The 19960-nt window shown below is 56.3% G+C and overlaps 1 protein-coding gene across 3 annotated transcripts in view; it reads right to left on the bottom strand.

The window, feature by feature from the left end:
- Nucleotides 1-4695: 4695 nt before the first annotated feature.
- Nucleotides 4696-19960, bottom strand: part of APBB3 (amyloid beta precursor protein binding family B member 3) — a 32535-nt gene continuing 17270 nt past the window's right edge. The window contains exons 4-13 of one of the 3 annotated variants that reach the window (XM_045026273.1): nucleotides 18835-18895; nucleotides 18028-18174; nucleotides 17460-17587; nucleotides 17024-17029; nucleotides 16829-16943; nucleotides 12145-12232; nucleotides 11032-11115; nucleotides 9744-9859; nucleotides 8633-8818; nucleotides 4696-6432 (exon numbers count right to left, since the gene is read on the bottom strand). In XM_045026273.1, coding sequence (XP_044882208.1) covers nucleotides 6199-6432; nucleotides 8633-8818; nucleotides 9744-9859; nucleotides 11032-11115; nucleotides 12145-12232; nucleotides 16829-16943; nucleotides 17024-17029; nucleotides 17460-17587; nucleotides 18028-18174; nucleotides 18835-18895 — 1165 coding nt within the window. In that variant the 3' untranslated portion in view covers nucleotides 4696-6198. The remainder of the gene's footprint in view (nucleotides 6433-8632; nucleotides 8819-9743; nucleotides 9860-11031; nucleotides 11116-12144; nucleotides 12233-16828; nucleotides 16944-17023; nucleotides 17030-17459; nucleotides 17588-18027; nucleotides 18175-18834; nucleotides 18896-19960) is intronic. The other 2 variants (XM_045026275.1, XM_045026274.1) reach the window with 2 other exon arrangements.

The raw sequence follows: 19960 nt of genomic DNA, 5'->3' as shown, positions 1-19960 counted from the left end.
CCCTGCAGGAGCGGTCCCCGGCCCGGCTGTCCCGGGCCCCACTGCTCCCGGGGCGGGCTCACTGCCGCACTGTCCGGGGGCCCTGCTATCCCCAGGCCGTGCTCGCTGTCCCACGGGTATCCACTGCACCCTGTCTGGCTTCAGCTGCCAGCTCTGTGTTGATGACTCACAAACCTGCCTCCCTCTGTCTCTTATTTATCCTGCTGCCCTTTATCCCAGCCCACTTCTCTGCCTGGGTGTCTCACCATCAACCAGATGAACGAGGTCAAAACTGAACTACTTATACTTATCCTCCCTGCTAAAAACCCCTTCTGCCCCATCACCCTGACAGTGCCACCAGCCTCCCTGGCCAGGGCCGCCCAGAGGATTCCGGGGGCCCGGGATCTTCGGCGGCGGGGGGCCCCCGCTTCGGCAGTAAGTTGGCGGCGGGGGGTCCCGCCATTCTGGGACCCGCCGCCAAAGTGTCCCAAAGACCCACGGCGGGGACCCCCCCGCCGCCAAATTACCGCCGACGTGGGAACCGCTGCCAAAGTGCAGCCCCCACCGCGGGTCTTCGGGGCACTTCGGCGGCGGGTCCCAGAACAGAAGGACGCCCCCGCCGCCGAATTACTGCCGAAGACCCGGCTGCACTCCGGCGGCGGGTCCCGCTTCTGCGGTAATTCCGCGGCGGGGGGTCCTTCTGTCCCGGAGAGGAAGGACCCCCGGCCAGCGAAGACCGGGAGCAAAGAAGCTCCAGGGACCCGGGCCTCGCAAGAGTTTTCCGGGGCCCCCGCAGCAAGTGAAGGACCCCGCTCCAGGGGCCCCGAAAAACTCTCGTGGGGGCCCCTGCTGGGCCCGGGGCCTGGGGCAAATTGCCCCACTTGCTCCCCCCCCTCTGGGCGGCCCTGTCCCTGGCACTCAAACCTGTAACCTGGGGTCCCCCTTGCCTCAGCCAGCCAGCCTAAGCCTGCTGCCAAATCTTGCCCTATTTTTAGCCACTGTTCTTACAGAAGCCAACCAGTTCTCTTTCTGTGCCCAGACCCTTATTTTGACAACTGCACCTGCCTCCACTCAGGCTTTTCTGATATGTGGGTCAACCTCTCGCTCCATTTGTAGCACTGATACCAAGGGCTTGTCCCCAGCTCCTTGTGCTGACCTGGTCATGTCCTTGTATGAGCCACTCATCCTGCTCTCCCTTCTCTACCTTTCACCCTTGTTTACTACTTAACCCTTCCCTGTTTGCTGTTGTGTCTTTGCCAATTATGCCAGTCTCCACCAGCCATTTGTCTGTCCTCCTGACTGTCATAAACGGTTAGCTGAGAACAGGGCCGGCTCTGGCTTTTTTGCCGCCCCAAGCAAAAAAAAATAAAATAAAAAAATGGGGGGTGGGGGCCACCGGAGCGGGAAAGCAGGGAAAAACAAAAACAAAAACAAAACCACAGCGGGGCCAGAGCGGCAAAGTGGGGGTGGGGGGGGACAAAAAAACTGCGGGGCTGGAATGGCAAAGGGGGAAGGGGGGGAAACTGCAGCAGAGCCGGAGCAGCAATGCAGGGGGGAAAAAAACAACATAAAACACAAAACACGGTGGGGCTGGAGCGGTAAAGGGGGCGGGGGGGACAGGGAGCTGGAGCGGCAAAGCAGGTGAAGAAAAAAAAAAGAAAACACGGCGCAGCCAGAGCGGCAAAGGAGGGTGGGGGGAGGGGGGGGAACCAAAAAACGGCGGGGCTGGAATGGCCAAGCGGGGAAGGAAAAAACCAAACCTGCAGCACAGCCGGAGCGGTGAAGCGGGGTGGGGGGGAAACAAAAGAACCTGCAGGGCTGGAGCGGCAAAGCAGGTGAGAAAAACCCAACCTGCGGCGCGGCTGGAGCGGCAAAGCGGGGCTGGGGGAACGGCAGAGCAGGGAGAACAAAACAAAAAACCCCACAGGGCGGCCGGAGCCAGGGGACTCCCTGTGCTGCAGAGCGCGGCCCGGGCTAATGCAGGGAGCGGAGGGGGGGGGAGAGAGCAGGGGGGCAGCCAGGGCTTCAGCGGGGCGCTCACCACCTCCGCGCCGCCTGCCGGGAGGGCTCCGAGCTGCAGCTGCTCCGGTGGGCGGGGAGGGAAGGACGCGGGCTGCCCTGCCGGGCTTGCTGCAGGGCGCTGCCCTCCTCTGCCCCCTACAGGGCGGCCAGAGCAGCAGGGAAAAAACCCGTCAGTGCCGCCCTAGGATTGGGCGGATGCCGCCCCCTAGAATCTGCCGCCCCAAGCACCAGCTTCCTCAGCTGGTGCCTGGAGCCGGCCCTGGCTGAGAATGGTTAGCCCCTAGGAATGCCTGAGATCAACACCAAACGCTGATACCAGCTGCAGGGGAGGCTCTAGTGATTTCGCCGCCCCAAGCACGGCGGCACGCCGCGGGGGGCACTCTGCCGGTCGCCGGTCCCGCGGCTCCGGTGGACCTCCCACAGACGTGCCTGCGGAGGGTCCACTGGTCCCGCGGCTCCGGTGGACCCCCCGCCGGCCCGCCTGCGGATGCTCCACCCCAGCCGCGGGACCAGCGGACCCGCCGCAGGCATGCCTGCGGGAGGTCCACCGGACCCACCTGCCGCCCTCCCGGCGACCGGCAGAGCGCCCTCCGCAACATGTCGCCACAAGCACGCGCTTGGCGTGCTGGGGCCTGGAGCTGCCCCTGACCAGCTGGCAAGTCTGTGCATCCAGCTAGCAGGGCAGCGACTGTCTCCTATTGTGTGTATGTACGGTGTCTAGCACAAAGGGCTCTGGTCCTCTTTGTCTATGGATGACAATACAAATGATTGTGATCTTACCAAAAGTGTCATGGGATTTTTGATGACTCAACTAGTCAGAACCTCTGTATTTCATCTGTTTTGAAAGATGACTTTTCCAGCAGACCAGTACCCCCCACACCCTATCACTGTGCTGGGGCATTATGGAAGAGTGCCCCTGTTGAGTTATCAAGACTACCCCCTACAGCCCAGCTGTTTCTCAGAGGGCTCCTTCCCAAGTGCTGGCCCTGCATACTTGGCACCAGTGCAATATGGCAAGCTTGGAGCCATGATTAGACAGAGAATTTGTAAGTGGTTTAGCTTGGCAGTTCTGGCCCCATTGCAGCAATCGGAGATTTACCGTTGGCTTCAGTGGAGCCATGATTTCACCCGTTTCATTTTCCCCAAGAAGTCTGCTTGAGGTGTGAGGCACGTGGAGAGCCTCAGGCACCAGTTCAGCAGCAGAGGGTTTCCAATGAAGGACTGATTCACAGCCTCTGACACTGTAGGTTTGTATTTCAATCCCATCCATCTGGGGGGGAGGGGGGGGGCAGATTATCTTCCATCTGCCTACCATGGGCAGCACATGAACCCTGTTTGGGGAGGCAAGCCTCCTGCATTGCCCCATCACCTGTGGCCCCACCCCTACCCTGCCCCTTCTGCTCCTCCCCCACCCCTTGCCCGCTGGTACCAGAGGAGCCCTGAATCCCCCACCGCAGCCAGAGCCCCGGCTGAGCCCCTCCCCAGCCCACCTCCCTGAGCCCCAGCCCACCCTCCTTAGTCCTGGCCCACCCTCAGCCCACCACCCCAAGCCACGACCAGAGGAGCCCCAAGCCCTGGCTGCCCGGAGGAGCTCTGAGCCCTACCATGGCATAGCCCCCAGCCCATGGTGTGGCGCATTAGCAGAGGTTTGGGGAGGCTTAGCCTCCCCAAGCCTCCATTACCCACTGCCCATGCTGCCTACTGTGGGGTTTCTTGCACCTTCCTCTGAGGTGTAGGTGCTGGTTCTGGGGGTGCTACTGCACCCCCTGGCTTGAAGTAGTAACAACCCAAATATATGTGTAGTGGGGCAGCTGGGATTAAAAGCAGCCCTGCAGCTGGGAAAAGCATTAAGAGCAGCTGAGGGGGAGGCTGGTGAGGTAGTTGGCCCCAGGTGTGGCTGGCTTAATCAGGCCACAACTGGCCTGGATAAAAGGGCTGTGGGGCCATGAGACAAAGAAGGCTCACTCTGACCCTGGCATGGGAAGGTACTTGAAGTAGAGCAGTGCTGGGGAAGGGCAAGAGGAGCTTGGGAGCTCCAGTCCGGTAAATCTCCAAAGTGCAGGCCTTGGTGAAGGCCTACAAACGGTGCATCCTAAGAATAGGCAGCGGCAGCAGGTCCTACCCCCTTGCCAGTGATGCGTGGCCACTATAGACTGCAGTCTGCCCCAGGGAAAGGAGGCTAAATGGTGGCTGGCAGTAGCCATTGAGACACGGTGGGGATAGAAGGTTGGGGGGGTCCCCTGGGAGGGGAGACCCAGAGTGAGGGAGTACTGTGGGAGCAGAACCCCAAGGTAAAGGGGCACTGGGGTCCAGGAGGGACACAGAGCAGAAGGCAGGCGAGATAGGAGGTGCTCCAGAGCTGGAGTTGACCTAAATCCCAAGAGGACCAGTAGGCGTCACCGTGCCAGTGAGTCTTCGCTTTGCTACAACATGGTTTCCACATTTAGTACCGTCCACTATAAAAATTGTTCCAGTACCACTGCTCTGAGACATCTGGTGCCAGCCACTGCCAGAGACGGGCCACTGGACTAGATGGACCATGGGTCTGATCCAGTCTGGTGGTTCCTATCTTCCTACTTCTGTGTAGCAGAAAAGTTCCTTCCCCCTCCCCTCACCCCTTCCAGCTTGTTCTGATCCCAATCTGATCCTCAGCAGGAAGGAGCTAAAGCAAAGATGGGGCTGGCTTGTGTTCGCTGCATGTTAGTGTTTTATTTGCACAAATGATCAGATAGAAAGTGTTACTGAGGTAGACTTCAGTCTATCGTACGGGATCCCCCGGGGAACTGATAGGCAAGTGTAAAGAAATATGGGCGTGAAGACAGATTAAGGTGATTTCCAAACTGGGCAAGAGAACAATCCCTTTAAGGAACCAGCAGGTAATGTGTGACTGGCTTGCAGCTGGAGGGACAGCTGGTCCATACTATACTTAACAATTACAGCCCCAACTGGCCCGCTCTGGACACGGCTGAGCCAGGCACCCACTAGGCTTGGTGGGAATTCACACATGGGCTCCCCCCAGAGGAGTAGGAATTCACACCAGCTCATAACAACCCACTAGAAGTCCAACACTGATTTTCTTTTCCTACCTTTAAAATGAGAGTTCTCCTTCACAGGAGCACTGGTGTATCAGTGCCAGGCCTTGGGCACCAGGGTATCAGTACCTGGGCATCGGCTTGTTACGGAAGGGCTGCTCCCGTGTGCTGGGCCGCACGTGCTGGTGTTCCATGAGCACTGGCAGTACACACACTTAGTTATTGGGGCTGCATGCACCAGTTTGTTGCTGTGGGTTTGCATGTGATCACTAAGCAGTGCTCACTGGTTTGTTTTGGTTGGATTTGCGTCTGAGCACCTGGGCTGCTGCCACTGATATTTTTAAGAGCAAAGGAGGCAAGAATTCATTTAGAATTAAAACAATTCACAGCAGGAGAGCGAAATAGAGCCCTCCCTTCCCACAGGCCTCCTCCCATTCCCAGCAGCATGTTACCAGCTATTGAATGAAGTGGGAAAGGAGGCAGATCATTCTTTCAGAGTGTGGCAGGGGGGATGGTTAGTCAGTTGCCTGCAAAAGGCTTTTCCTCGTATCTGCAGCCAGTAGACACAGGCCCATGGCCTGTGCCTGCCCTCCATACTGCTGTCAGAAAATCAAAGGGGTTCATTGGAAGAGCCAGGGCTGAGGAGGTGAATCCCCTCTGTTGGCTCGATGGGTCCTGGCGATACACCAACCCTTCTTGCTGTGGTGGCAGCAGCGCCCACAGCCTTCAGCTACAATCAAGTTGAGCTCCCATTCCAAAGTGAATCCCAAGGAGCTGTGCCCTGACTGGAACATCTGCCCACCCCGGCCCCCGGCGAAGGCAGAACTTGGTTGCCTTCGGCCTGCGTGTCATGTTCGCTGCTGGCTGCTCCGGGATATTAAGAAACATTCCCTGCTTGGAACCATACATGTGCTGGGTCATTGCTACTCCCCCGAGCCCCCCACACCCACCTCCCTCCCCAGGGGGTTATCTACAAAGCAAAGGACTATTGGGTTCTGGCCTTGCCTCTGTGGCCAGCTGGGGCTCTCCCTGCGGGGAATGGACTCGCTCTTTAGGTCTGTCGGGCCTTAGCTGCAGGTAGAGCCAACAGATCTGGTTACTCTATTTACATAAGCCAGCCAACAATCCTGCTGCCTTACCCACCCTCCTCCCCAACAGCTGCACCCTATGGGGTGTGCAGCATGGAATGCTTCTGCCGGAACGCTTCCAAGAATGAGAAAACTCCCCTCTTCCGAGTGCTGGTGCCGCTGCTGTTTTTCTGCAGGGAGTGGCCCGTGGAAGGGAACGGGCACCCTGGGGAGTCCACAGATGCTGTCCTCTTCATCTTAAGCACCGAGCGTGAGCTGCCCTTCGGCCTCAGCCGCGAGGTGGAGGCCACCAGACACTTCTGGTACTGAACCTGTGACAGAATGGGAGCAGCGGGTCAGAGTGTCGCAGAGACCAGACTACAAAGAGCCCTCTGCCTCAACAAGAGTCCAGCAAGCAGAGAAGGGTCGTCGTCATCCATGCACTGTGGGTAAACTGAGTCACGGAGCGATTAGGTAGTTGTTCAAAGGCAGCTGGCAGAGCTAAAGATAGAACCCAGGAGTTCTGACTCAGTCTGCCCCTTCATCTAATCGCTAGACTCCACTCTCTCCTAGAACTGGGAATGGAGCCAAGGAACCCTTTCTCTGTCCCTTCCTCTAACCACTAGAACCGCCTCCTTCCCATGCGTACAAATTGGCTCTGCATTTCACGTGTGCATCATAATTCTGAGCAGACTCTCCAGCCGGACGATACCAGCAAAAGGGCATCTTCAGTTCCCCCTACTCTGACCACTAAACCCCACTCCCCCCAGAGTCCTCTCCCACCCCCCTCTCCCCAGCTCAGAGTCACCCAAATCTGCCCTGGCTTTAGCCCATTTCCTGTAGGTGCTTGTGGAGAGTGGTTTGTGAGATGCTGATGGCACCTTCTCTCTAGATGTCCACAGCGCCTCAGCTTCAAAAGGTTTTCCCTGGGAGCAGCCCCTCTCCTTGTACTCCCCAGGCCACTGATGTAGAGCGGACACAGGAAACAGCGAGGCAGTGGGAACCCAAGGAAAGGCAGCGAGTTCCAGGGGTGTTTTGAGGCAAGTGTCAGGGTATGGAATGAATCCGTTGGGGAGTGGAGTTTACATAAGAACAGCCACACTGGGTCAGACCAATGGGCCATCTGGCCCAGTATCCTGTTTTCTGACAGAGGACAATGCCAGGTGCTCCAGAGGGGATCAACAGACCAGGGGAAGTATTCAGTGATCCAGTCCCAGCTTCTGGCAGTTGGAGGTTTAGGGCCACCCCCAGCATGGGGTTGCCTCCCTGATTGTCTTGGCTAATAGCCATTGCTGGACCTATTCTCCAGGAACTTATCTAATGGTTTTTTGAAGCCAGTTATAATTTGGGCCTTCACAACATCTCCTGGCAACGAGTTCCACAGGTTGATGGTGCGCTGTGGGAAGAAGTTTATTTCCTTTTGTTTGTTTTAAACCTGCTGCCTATTAATTTCATTGACTGACCCCTAGTTCTTGTGTTATATGACGGGGTAAATAACAGTTATAATGCTCCACACCATTCATGATTCTATAGACCTCTGTCATATCTTCCATTAATCATCTCTTATCCAAGTTGAACAGGCCCACTCTTTTAAATCTCTCCTCATCTGGAACCTGTTCCATACCCCTCATCATTTTTGTTGCCCTTCTCTATACTTTTTCCAGTGCTAACAGATCTTTTTTTTTCCAGACATCTGTGTCAGATGTGAAAAATGAAAACCCCTCCCCCATCTACTCCCACACTAACCCCTCCAGACTCTGCCCCACCCCCATCTGTTCCCACACTAACCCCCCAGACTATGCCCCACCCCTGACCTCTAAACACTGTTTTCTACAGGGACTGTGGGTGCTCCCTTGGGTGGCCAAAGCCCGGCTGGGTCGGGGCTGGGCATGTTGTTTGGCCCCAAAGCATCCAGGTGCCTCCCCGACCTCAGGGCCTGAGGGGGCAGCTGAGCAAGTCGACCCGCTCCAAACGCCAAGGTGAGTTTCCTGACAGGGATCTGGGTTTGGCTCTAGAGGACATGGCCCCATGTGAGGGAAGACAGCAGCATGTCTCCCACCCCGCCTGGACCCTGCTGCAGACATGTACTGGCAGGGTCCACACACTGTGCAGCTTTTTGAAAGCAGCACGTGCTTGTTAAGAGCTACAGTCTGTCAGTGATACCCGCACCTCTAGGGACCTAGGTGGCTCAGGGGGCTTGTTAGACCAGAGCCCACTCCCCCTGCCAAGGTGAGACAGAGCCCCTCATGGGGATGGTTCAGAGGTGAAACAGCCCAACGACCAGGGTTGGGAATATAGAGCCTGCAATGCCAGCCCACAGCAGGTGGGTTCAGAGCTGTCCCAGTCTATAGGTCTCAGTAGACAGCAAGGACTGACTGGATCATGGACCCCCCTCTATAGGGCAGGGCTGAAGGAGAGCTGCCCACACAGCCCCGCTCTGGGGCTAGAGGGAAGGTGTCGGTCTCTAGGGCTCTCAGTCCAGCACCTTTCACCGCAGAGAGTTTCCCTGGGGGCGGGGTCGAGCACACTCACCATGCATGCAGCCTGCACAGCCTCTGAGATGGTGCCGGCATCCGGCTCACACCAGAAGGCCGTGCACTGGAAATGCTGTTGCCCCATGTCTACGATGAGAGCAAACGTGTGAGCGTCCTTCCCAACCCCGATGAAGGTCACGTAGCGGACCTGGCACTCAAAGATGTGGGTATCTTCCTCACCAGCCTCAAAGGAACACACACGAGAGCAGTCACTAGACTCAGGCAGAGAGGAAACGACCCTGCCTCAGGGTTACCTCAGTGTCCTTGAGAGGGATCTAAAGAACCACAGCAGAAAAGACCCAGCATGTCCCGGCTAGGCCATCCCCATGGCCTACGGCTTTGTCCCCTACTGTCCCCAGGGCTCCCAAGCAATGGAGCTTCCAGCCTGTACACGGGGAAGCAACTCCATGGCCTGATGGATAATGAGCCTTCTCCAACCATCAGCCTATGTTCCCTTGGCTTCATTTCGCCTTATTTTCTCTCAGAGCCTCCTACATCATTCCTCTTCCTCCTGATGCCTACACCCTATGCGTCCTTGCAACTTCCAGCAGGAGTCCGGCCCCGCTGGCCTATTTACTGCTCAAGTTGGCAACATTCCTCCCAGCACCTCACTGTGCCTGCTGCTGGGTAGCCCCAGCAGCATTGAGCTCCTCTCGTTGCCCAAGGCCTGTGCTCACTGTCCCTTCAGGACAATTGATGGCAGCTATGTGGAGAACCAGACAAACCTCAAAGCCCACGAGCTGGCAGCGCTGAACTCCTTTCAGCCAGCCCTGAGCACTGCTGGCATTGCCTAGTGGCATTAATGAGCGAGTGGCTTGGAACCACAGGCTGAGGGCAGGTGGGAGGGCATTGGCTACAAGGTCAGTAGGACCTGTTCTCTGTTTGCATTTGCCAGAGGAGTGTAACCGGGTGGGCTCCAGGACAGCAGGGGCTGCAGTAAGAAACCCCAAAACCCACCCTAGAGCCTGTTCCACTGAATGCATGGGGGCTTCAATGAGTGAAGCCCCTGTATTCCAGAGGCAGCCACTCAGTGGGCACCCCTCAGCAGCAGGAGAGGGGTAGTTGCCCTGTGTTAGAGCCCCCAGAAGGCCAAGCATGTGGAATGTTACCTCTGCCTGGTGCACCGTCATCACCGAGTCTGACACGCTGACAAGGGAGGGGATCCACTGCTCACGGCCTTGGCTGCTCATCAGGGTCTCAATGGCCTCGTTCAGTATGTCCATCCCTGGGGAGATGAACAGAGGGGATGGACCACATCCTCCGCTCCTGGCACAATGGGGCCAGTTACCACTCACCCATCAGGCTCCTCTGAAGCCATCAGCCTACAGGACTCAGCGGGGCTGTGCTGCCCAGAGGGAAATACAAGGGTGGGAGTGCTCTGCGCTGCCGGTGTCCAGTGGGGTGGGGATAGATAGGGGCTACAGGCAGCTTCATCCAGCCAGAGGGGCGAAGGGAGGGGTGCACAAGCAGCCCCTTCAGCTAGGGTGTGGCACAGGCAGCACCTGCTAGAGACTGGCAGGAGATGCCAGCAAATCCTGCAGAGATTGCAAGTTCCATGGTTACAGGGCAGTGTCACTGGTGCAGAAGCCACTGGAGACACTGAGTGGGGAGACTCCCTGGAGACCAGGGGCAGGAAGCAACACAACAGGGCATATAGGCTGCAGCAGTGCCCCAGACTAGCCCTCAGTGCTTCACAACATGGATTCTTTGGTGCCACCCCCCAGGCCAGCCCACAGCACAACCAAGCCTCACTACTGCCCCCCAACCCCGGGCTGGTCCACAGCACAGCCAGGCCTCAGTGCCCCGCGCCCCCAAGAAATAACCCTCCAGGGTTGCCAGGCATCCATTGGCTCTGGTCAGCACCGCTGATTGGGCTGTTAAAAATCTGGTCAGTGGCAGTGGGGCTAAGGCAGGCTCCCTGCCTGCCCTGGCTCCACGCAGCTCCCGGAAGTGGCCAGCATGTCCAGCTTCTAAGCACAGAGGCAGCCACGGGGGCAGCACACAGAGCCCCCACCCTCTCCGCCTAAGAGCCAGAGGAGGGACATGCTGGACACTTCTGGGAGCCACCTGAGGTAAGCGCCGCCCAGCTGGAGCCAGCATCCTAAACCCCCTCCTGCACCCCAACCTCCTGCCCCAGGTCAGAACCCCCTTCTGCACCCTAACTCCCTCCCAGAGCCTGCACCCCGCACCCCAACCCCCAGCCTGGCTGCTCTTTTCAGGAGCTCTCTGTGCTGGCTTAACTCTGCTCCCATTGAGGCCAGTGGCCATTCAGCCACTGACACCGTTCAGTGGGTGCAGCGTCCCCCCCCACCCCCGCGTTCTCTTTCAGTACGCAGTGGCCCATATGATGTAACAGCATAGGGACTGCAGCAAGAGCTTCCCCCCAGGGCTACTCACCCATGGCTTTGGGCACCGGTAAGCTGCCAATATACAGGGCTTCGTACTTCTGGATAGACTGCCTCACGGTGTCCCCAATATCAACTGCCAGAGACAAGAGCAAGCCAGAGCAAGTTCTCCTCCAGCTCCTCACCACCTTGAACAAAGCCCACCTCTTTACCGAGGGTGGGGGGCTTCATTGTATTACCCCCAGGCAAAGGCCGACCTGAGGGCTGCCCAGCTAAAGGATGCCTGTTTGTGTCTCAGGCACGGGTGACGTGGATTTCCCCACCTAGCACCAGTCGCTTGGCTTCAGGGCTTACAGGACAGAGAGAGCAGGAGGTGAGCCATTCTGCTGGGGAACAGCCCTCCACCACCCTGGGATTGGTTCTGTGCATGTGGGGTTGTTTCCTTCTCTTGAAGTTGTTCTAGGAGCACCCAGACCTTGAGCCCAGCCCCATAGGCTCCGAGCACAGCCCGGGGCACACCTTAGGCCTTTCTTTCAAGGAAAGGTTGTGTTGTGCTAGGTCTCCCCCCACCACCCTGCTTATGAAAACAGGCTGCCATGGGTACAACGGGGCAGGCCTTGGAGAGAGAGAGAGCGACCCCCACCCTCTGGCATGCAGCCCAAAGCTCCTATCTATAAATCGGGGGAGGGGCGCATCAGTTTGAGAGCTGATATCTCAGCCCCTTTCAGGGCTAGAAAGGAGCACCCTGTACCCATGGGCAGGGAGTTCCCAGCTGTCCCATGGGACAAGGTGAGGGTTTCTATCCTTGGTGAAACCCCAAACTCCCCCCGCACCTGCCTATGGCTCTGGGAGGGAGTTTGGGTTGGGGGAGGAGGTCTGGGGTGCAGGCCCTGCACTGGAGCAGGGGATTGGGGTGCAGGATGGGTGAAAGGTTGGGCTCTGGGAGGGAGTTTGGGTTGGGGGAGGAGGTCTGGGGTGCAGGCCCTGCACTGGGGCAGGGGATTGGGGTGCAGGATGGGTGAAAGGTTGGGCTCTGGGAGGGAGTTTGGGTTGGGGGAGGAGGTCTGGGGTGCAGGCCCTGCACTGGGGCAGGGGATTGGGGTGCAGGATGGGTGAAAGGTTGGGCTCTGGGAGGGAGTTTGGGTGGGGGAGCGCCCTGGAGTACCTTGCAGCGGTAAGTTGTCTTGCGAGATGGGCTGCAGCGTGATGGATCGAGTGAGGCTGTTGCTGACCACTGCCCGCTCGGCCATAATCTACATAGCACAGAGAAACACCATCACACAGAGACTTCCCACAGGCCTCTGCTCTCAGATCCTGGCTGGTGGGGCTCAGGCCCTGGGCGGTCAGGCAAAAACACCCCTGCTGGGGTAGCAGGATAGTACCAGGGAAAATGAGTGTGGCTGTCTCCGGCCTGGTGGCTAGAGTCCTAGCCTGGGACTCAGGAGACCTGTGTGCTAGTCCTAGATCTGCTGGTGACCTTGGGCAAGTCTTTCTGTGACTTGGTTTCCCCATCTTGCCTTTGAGACACGCTATATAGGAACGAGCTATTACTCTCATTAGCACTTGTACAGCTCAGGGGGAGAGAGCTGTATCATCAGGTAGGGACCAACGAATTGTGGAGGTGAATGCGTGGTTACACAGGTGGTGTCGGAGAGAGGGCTTTGGATTCTTCAACCGTGGGATGTTGGTCCAGGAAGAAGGAGTGCTAGGAAGAGATGGGATCCACCTAACGAAGAGAGGGAAGAGCATCTTTGCAGGCAGGCTGGCTAACCTAGTGAGGAGGGCTTTAAACTAGGTTCACTGGGGGATGGTGACCTAAGCCCAAAGGTAAGTGGGGAAGTAGAATATCAGGAGGAAACACAAGGAGGAGGGTACAAGATGGGAAGCCTCCTGATTCATACTGAGAAAGTAGGGCAGTCGGCTAGTTATCTTAGGTGCATGTACACGAACGCAAGAAGCCTGGGAAACAAGCAGGAAGGATTGGAAGTCCTGGCACAATCAAGGAACTATGATGTTATTGGAATAACAGAAATGTGATGGGGCAGTTCACATGACTGGAGCACTGTCATGGATAGGTATAAACTGGGCATAAACTGTTCAGGAAGGACAGGTACGGGAGGAAAGGTGGAGGAGTTGCACTGTATGTAAGAGAGTGGTACAATTGCTCAGAGCTCCAGTATGAAACTGGAGAAAATCCTGTTGAGTGTCTTTGGGTTAAGTTTAGAGGTGAGAGCAACAAGGGTAATGTCATGGTGGGTGTGTGCTACAGACCACCAGATCAGAAGGATGAGGTAGACGAGGCTTTCTTCGGACAACTAACTGAAGTTTCCAGATCACAGGCCCTGGTTCTCATGGGGGACTTCAATCACTCTGACATCTGCTGGAGGAGCAATACAGCAGTGCCAGACAATCCAGGATGTTTTTGGAGAGTGTTGGGGACAACTTCCTGGAGCAAGTGGTGGAGGAACCAACTAGGGGCCATGCTCCTCTTGCTCTTCTGCTTACAAACAGGAAAGAATTGGTAGATGAAGTAGAAATGGGTGGCAACCTAGGCAGCAGGGACCATGAGATGGTTGAGTTCAGGATCCCGACAAAAGGAAGAAAGGAGAGTAGCAAAATACAGTCCCTGGACTTCAGAAAAGCAGACTTTGACTCCCTTAGGGAACTGATGGGTAGGATCCCTTGGGAGGCTAATATGAGGGGGAAACAGCAGAACTAAAATTCATTTGCAAATTTAACACCATTAATTTGGGATTGAATAGGGACTGGGAGTGGCTGGCTCATTACAAAAGCAGCTTTGCTTCTCCTGGAATTGATACCTCCTCATCTATTATTGGGAGTGGACTACATCCACCCTGATTGAATTGGCCCTGTCAATACTGGTTCTGCACTTGTGAGGTAACTCCCTTCTCTTCATGTGTCATTCTATAATGCCTGGAACTGTAATTTTCACTCCATGCATCTGAAGAAGTGAGGTTTTTTACCCACGAAAGCTTATGCCCAAATAAATGTTAGTCTTTAAGGTGCCACCGGACTCCTTGTTGTTTATGAAGGGGAAAGGAATCCAGGAGAGCTGGCTGTATTTTAAAGAAGCCTTGTTGAGGGCACAGAAACTAGCCATCCTGATGTGCAGAAAGAATAGCAAATATGGCAGACTTGGCTTAACAGTGAAATCTTCGATGACTTTAAACTCGAAAAGGAAGCTTACAAGAAGTGGAAATTTGGACAGATGACTAGGGAGGAGTATAAAAATATTGCTAGAGCATGCAGGGGTGTAATCAGGAAGGCCAAGGCACAATTGGAGTTGCAGCTAGCAGGGGTGTGAAGGGTAACAAGAAGGGTTTCTACAGGTATGTTAGCAACAAGCAGGTGGTCAGGGAAAGTGTGGGACCCCTACTGAATGGGGGAGGCAACATAGTGACATTTCATTCATTCATTCATCATCATTCATGCCCGTCACCCCAACCGGGGTATGGGCCGCCAACCACAGATCTCCAGAGTCTTCTATCCTGGGCCATTCGCTCTAGCTGGTTCCAGGTATAGCCCATTTTTTTGCTATCATCCTGAAGGTCGCGTCGCCAGGTATTTCTTGGGCGGCCTCTTTTCCGCTTGCCTTGGGGGTTCCACCGCAGTGCCTGTCTGGTGATGTTGGTTGGCTGCTTGCGTAACATAGTGACAGATGATGTGGAAAAAGCTGAAGTACTCAATGCTTCTTTTGCCTCGGTCTTCACAGAAATGGTCAGCTCCCAGACTGCTGCACTGGGCAACACAGTATGGGGAGGAGGTGAGCAGTCCTCAAGTGGTGAAAGAACAGGTTAAGGACTATTTAGAAAAGCTGGACGTGCACAAGTCCATGGGTCCAAATCTAATGCATCCAAGGGTGCTGAGGGAGTTGGCTGATGTGATTGCAGAGCCAATGGCCATAATCTTTGAAAATTCGTGACAACTGGGGGAGGTCCCAGACGATTGGTAAAAGGCAAATATAGTGCCCATATTTAAAATAGGGAAGAAAGAGAACCCGGAGAACTACAGACCAGTCAGCCCCACTTCAGTCCCCGGCAAAATCATGGAGCAGGTCCTCAAGGAATCAATTCTGAAGCACTTGGAGGAGAGGAAGGTGATCAGGAACAGTCAACATGAATTCACCAAGGTCAAGTCATGCCTGACCAACCTGATTGCCTTCTATGATGAGATAACTGGCTCTGTGGATATGGGGAAAGTGGTGGATGTGATATATCTTGACTTTAGCAAAGCTTTTGATACAGTCTCCCAGAGTATTCTTGCCAGCAAGTTAAAAAAGTATGGATTGGATGAATGGACTATAAGATGGATAGAAAGCTGGTTAGATTGTCGGGCTCAACGGGTAGTGATCAACAGCTCAATGTCTAGTTGGCAGCTGGTATCAAGCAGAGTGCCCCAGCGTTCAGTCCTGAGGACGGTTTTGTTCAACATCTTTATTAATGATCTGGATGATGGGATGAATTGCACCCTCAGCAAGTTCGCAATGTCACTAAGCTGGGGGGACAGATAGATACACTGGAGGTAGGGATAGGGTCCAGAGTGACCTAGACAAATTGGAGGATTGGGCCAAAAGAAATCTGATGAGATTCAACAAGGACAAGTGCAGAGTCCTGCACTTAGGAAGGAAGAATCCCATCCACCGCTAGAGACTGGGGACCAACTGGCTAAGCAACAGCTCTGCAGAAAAGGACCTAGGGATTACAGTGGATGAGAAACTGAATATGAGTCAGCAGTGTGCCCTTGTTGCCAAGAAGGCTAACAGCATATTGGGCTGTATTAGTAGGGGCATTGCCAGCAGATCGAGGGAAGTGATTATTCTCCCCTGTTCAGCACTGGTGAGACCACACCTGGAGTATTGTGTCCAGTGTTGGTCCCCTCACTGCAGAAGGGATGTGAACAAGTTGGAGAGAGTCCAGAGGAGGGCAAAGAAAATGATCAGGGGGCTGGGGCACATGACTTGCGAGGAGAGGCTGAGGGAACTGGGGTTATTTAGTCTGCATAAGGGAAGAGTGAGGGGGATTTGATAGCAGCCTTCAACTACCTGAAGGGGGGGTGCCAAAGAGGATGGAGCTCAGCTGTTCTCGTGGTGGCAGATGACAGAACAAGAAGCAATGGTCTTAAGTTGAAGTCGCGGAGGTCTAGGTTGGATATTAGGAAACACTATTTCACTAGGAGGGTGGTGAAGCACTGGAATGGGTTACCTAGGGAGGTGGTGGAATCTCTATCCTCAGAGGTTTTTAAGGCCCAGCTTGACAAAGCCCTGGCTGGGATGATTTAGTTGGTGTTGGTCCTGCTTTGAGCAGGGGATTGGCCTAGATGACCTCCTGAGGTCTCTTCCAACCCTAATATTCTATGATTCTATAATCAGGTAGGGGAAACTGAGGCACACAATGGGGCAATAACCTGTCTGAGGCTACACAGCAAGTCTGTGGCAGAGCAGGAATTGGCATTCAGACCTTAATGACTCCCAGTCCTGTGCTTCACCCACAATGCTCATCAGTGTCCTTGCCATGGTCTCCGCTCCCCAGGGCCAGGCTGGACGGTCCCCGTTGGATCAGGGAGCGACTCCTGTTGGTCCTGCCTCATGCTGTTCCCAAGCATGGATGCTGCTCTGGGAGGCCTCCCAACAGCCAGAGGCCTGGAGCATGTCCGGTTCTGAGACACCGGCCAACAGGAGGGGAACCTGGCTCCTAGCCCAGGAGAAGCCTGATCTAAAGGAGTGAAGGAGCATGTGGCCTCAGGACTCCCTGCCAACAGCTCAGCAGAGCTGACGGAGCCAGGCTGGGCCAGGCCCAGGCATGCTGGGTGGCATGTCCCCGGGAGCATACCTTGGAGCACATCTCATGCAGGGCCTTGGCGATGGCTTTGGCAGGCACGTTACAGTGGAAGACATGGCACTTCAGCATGCATGTGTCCTTGTCGCTGGCCACGAAAGCAAAATCCCTGCAAGGAGAAGAGAGTGGGGTGAGTAGGAGGATGGATGTGGGGCATCGGCTCTGCCCATGGAAGCCGAGCTACATTACCTGTCCCTGCAGCCAGCATGGCAGCGTGTGGAGAGAGGAACGGAGACAGTAGTTAATGCACTGATTCCTGTGTGGCAGCAGCGAGCTGGGACATGCACCTCAACGCACCCCTCACCAGCACTTCCCTAGGGGCCCTGCTGGGAGGGGAGGAAAGTCCCACTGCAGAGAAGCAGCTGCAGTACCAAGCAATGCCCTGTGTCCCAGCAGGTACAGTGCAAGGGAGCCATGCCAGCCCTGGGCTGCAATGCCCTGCGTTGTGCTATGTGCAGCGATGCCCCATTGCTGGGGTGACACCACGTCCTGGCACCAGACCCTAAGGGATCACAGAGCGGTTTGAAATGTCCCTGGAGGCTGGATTACAGGACCCGGGGCATCAGGGTGGCAAGGGCTCCCCCAGAGCGAGCTCCGGCAGCCCCCCAACCCCTCAGCCACTCACCTGCCATTGTTGCAGCCCACCCCCCAGACACGGATGTTGATGATGGGCTGGCAGTGGATCAGGCTATGATCCAGAGGGTCCAGCAAGCTCATTGTGTCCTTCTTCAGAATCATCACCATGTTCTGGCCCTGCAAGGAGAGAGCAGGGGCGCTCAGCGCACAGGCCTCCCCTTCCCCTCCCCAGGCTGCCCAGCTCCCCCTCCCACCCAAGCCAGAGGGGTGGCCAGAGGCAGGTGGGGATGGGACACCCTCTCCCCCACCAGGAGCTCTGAGGTCACCCCCAGGATGCATTGTTTGGGGAGGGCAGTGCCTGCATCTGGGATCAGGATGGAGGGGCAGGCTGGGGGCACATGGGAAGTGACTCTCACCCTCTGCCCAGTGACCCTGAATCGGGCAAAGTCGTGGCTGCTACTGAGATGGCAGGAGATCCCCATGGAGAGTCACTAGCCAGGCTTGATGGAAGCCAGGACTCTGGGGCCAGCGTCCTGACTCTTATGAGCAGATCCACACTCCTCCTAGGCACCCGTGGCACCCAGTGGTCTCTTCCCCATGTCGGAAAAGGGACTCACCTCACCCCAGCTGCTCGCGGAGTCCCGACCCTCACACTTGCTCTGCGAGAGCTGCTGGATGCAGTTATTCACCGCGATGCTGCTCTTGCCTGGGGCCAGGTCCTCCTCCGGGATCTCCACCCAGCCCAGGGAGCGCACAACAAAGCACTGAAGGGGGAGACACATGGGGGTCACACTCAACAACAGCCCAGATCCCCCCACCAGCCCCCCTCAGCCTCATTGAGCCTGACAGAGCCAAGGCCAATATAGTGACCCAGTCTGGGCAGAGGGCTAATCGACACAGTATAAACAGCTTCTGCTGGGCCAACCCGCTGGGGTCACCGCCATGCCAGCCTCCCAGGACTCTGAACATCAATCAACTGGGCCCAAGAGCCCAGCTAGCCCAGCTACCAGCACCATCCTGTGCCTCTGGAGGTTCTGCTGGGTGCAGGGGAATGGACTAGATGACCTCTCAAAGTCCCTCTCCAGTCCTATGATTCTATGAAGCCAGCAGCGCACATGGGTGAGAATTCAGGGCTTCACTCACGCTCTGTCTGTTCCCAGGGCTCACTCACAGCCAGCCAGGGAGTCATGAGAGCATGCTGGGTACTGAAATGCACCTCAGGAGGCTGCCCGTGGCCACTGGACAGGAGCAGCCCAGCCACACCAACAGCCTCCAGGGCCCAAACTCCTCCACTAGATCATCCCAACCCCCTGTCCCAGCCCTGAGCCCTCCTGCACCTCAACCCCCTGTCCCAGCCCTGAGCCCCCTCCCGCACACTAACTCCCTTCCAGAGCCTGCACCAAATGACCCCTCGGTGACAGTACCTTGGAGCCAGGCTCTGTGCCGCCAGGAGGGAACTCCTCCCCATGCCAGGGCTTGAAGGTCCTGCAAAGGAAGGCACGGCATTAGCTATGGCAATGAGCCGGGCATGGCAGGGAGCAGCAGCAGGACCGCAGCAGGCTGGGGGCCCCTGCCTCTGCCCAGAGCAGTGAGGGCACCGTGTCTGACCCTGCCTAGGGCCGGAAGGCCTGGTGGGAGCTCACTGGGCCTGGTGGGAGCTCACTGGGGTGAGGTTTCTTGATAGAGACCCTGCCCCACTAGGAACTGGACCCAGGCCCACCAGCTGCTTCCACACAGGCCACCAAACAGCCATGAGTTGGGGCCTGGGACGTTAGTCACAGGACCCCTCCTTCCCATTTCCCCATCAGTCCATGTGATCCCACAGCAAAGAGAACCAGCCCTTTTCTCCCATTGGCAGCACCAACAAACAGGACTCTCCCAGAAGAGGTGTAAGCATGTGCCCGCAGCACCCCGACCCTGGTCTCCGGAATCCACTCATCTGTCGTGACACGGGCCCCACTTCATGATCCAATGCAGAGACAACACAAGCTCTTGGTCCCACTGCCCCTGGGATCAGGGTGAACCCTCTCCTCTCCCCCTCCCCCAAACTCTGTGCCCAGTCCCACCCCTGGGATCAGGGCAAGTTATCTCTCTCCTGAGACACTGTCTGGCCTGGGAAGATGTTGGCTGCTCCTGATCCAAACAGTATGACATGCCCCCATTTACCATTGTGAAGGGCACATGCATTCTCCGGTGTGCCAAGCAGGAATGCGGCATTTGCCCTAACAGATCAAGCCATGCCAACCCACCTAGCACAGCATCCTGCCGCCTGCAGTGGCTGGTACTTGATTCTTCTGAGCAAGTGATAAACAAGAGACACCCCAGGAGGCACCTGGCCCAATGTGCAATGCTGCTCAGGTGAGATGGGGGGTTCCTTCCTGACCTGCTCACCAGGGCCCTGAAGCATGAAGTTTGATTCCCCTTAGTTAGCTGCCTAGCCAGATGTTGACAGTAAGAGAGTTTCTCCATGTGTAGATTTGCTGCACATGGCTGCAAGTTAAGCCAGTGGATTTGGGGGCTGTCCATGCAAAGGCTTTGCCTCCCAGAGCA

This window comes from Mauremys mutica, chromosome 8, assembly GCF_020497125.1.
Source record: "Mauremys mutica isolate MM-2020 ecotype Southern chromosome 8, ASM2049712v1, whole genome shotgun sequence".
Classification (NCBI taxonomy): domain Eukaryota; kingdom Metazoa; phylum Chordata; order Testudines; family Geoemydidae; genus Mauremys; species Mauremys mutica.
The sequence above is the reverse complement of the archived record's forward strand: the minus strand, read 5'-3'. Positions and strand labels throughout refer to the sequence as shown.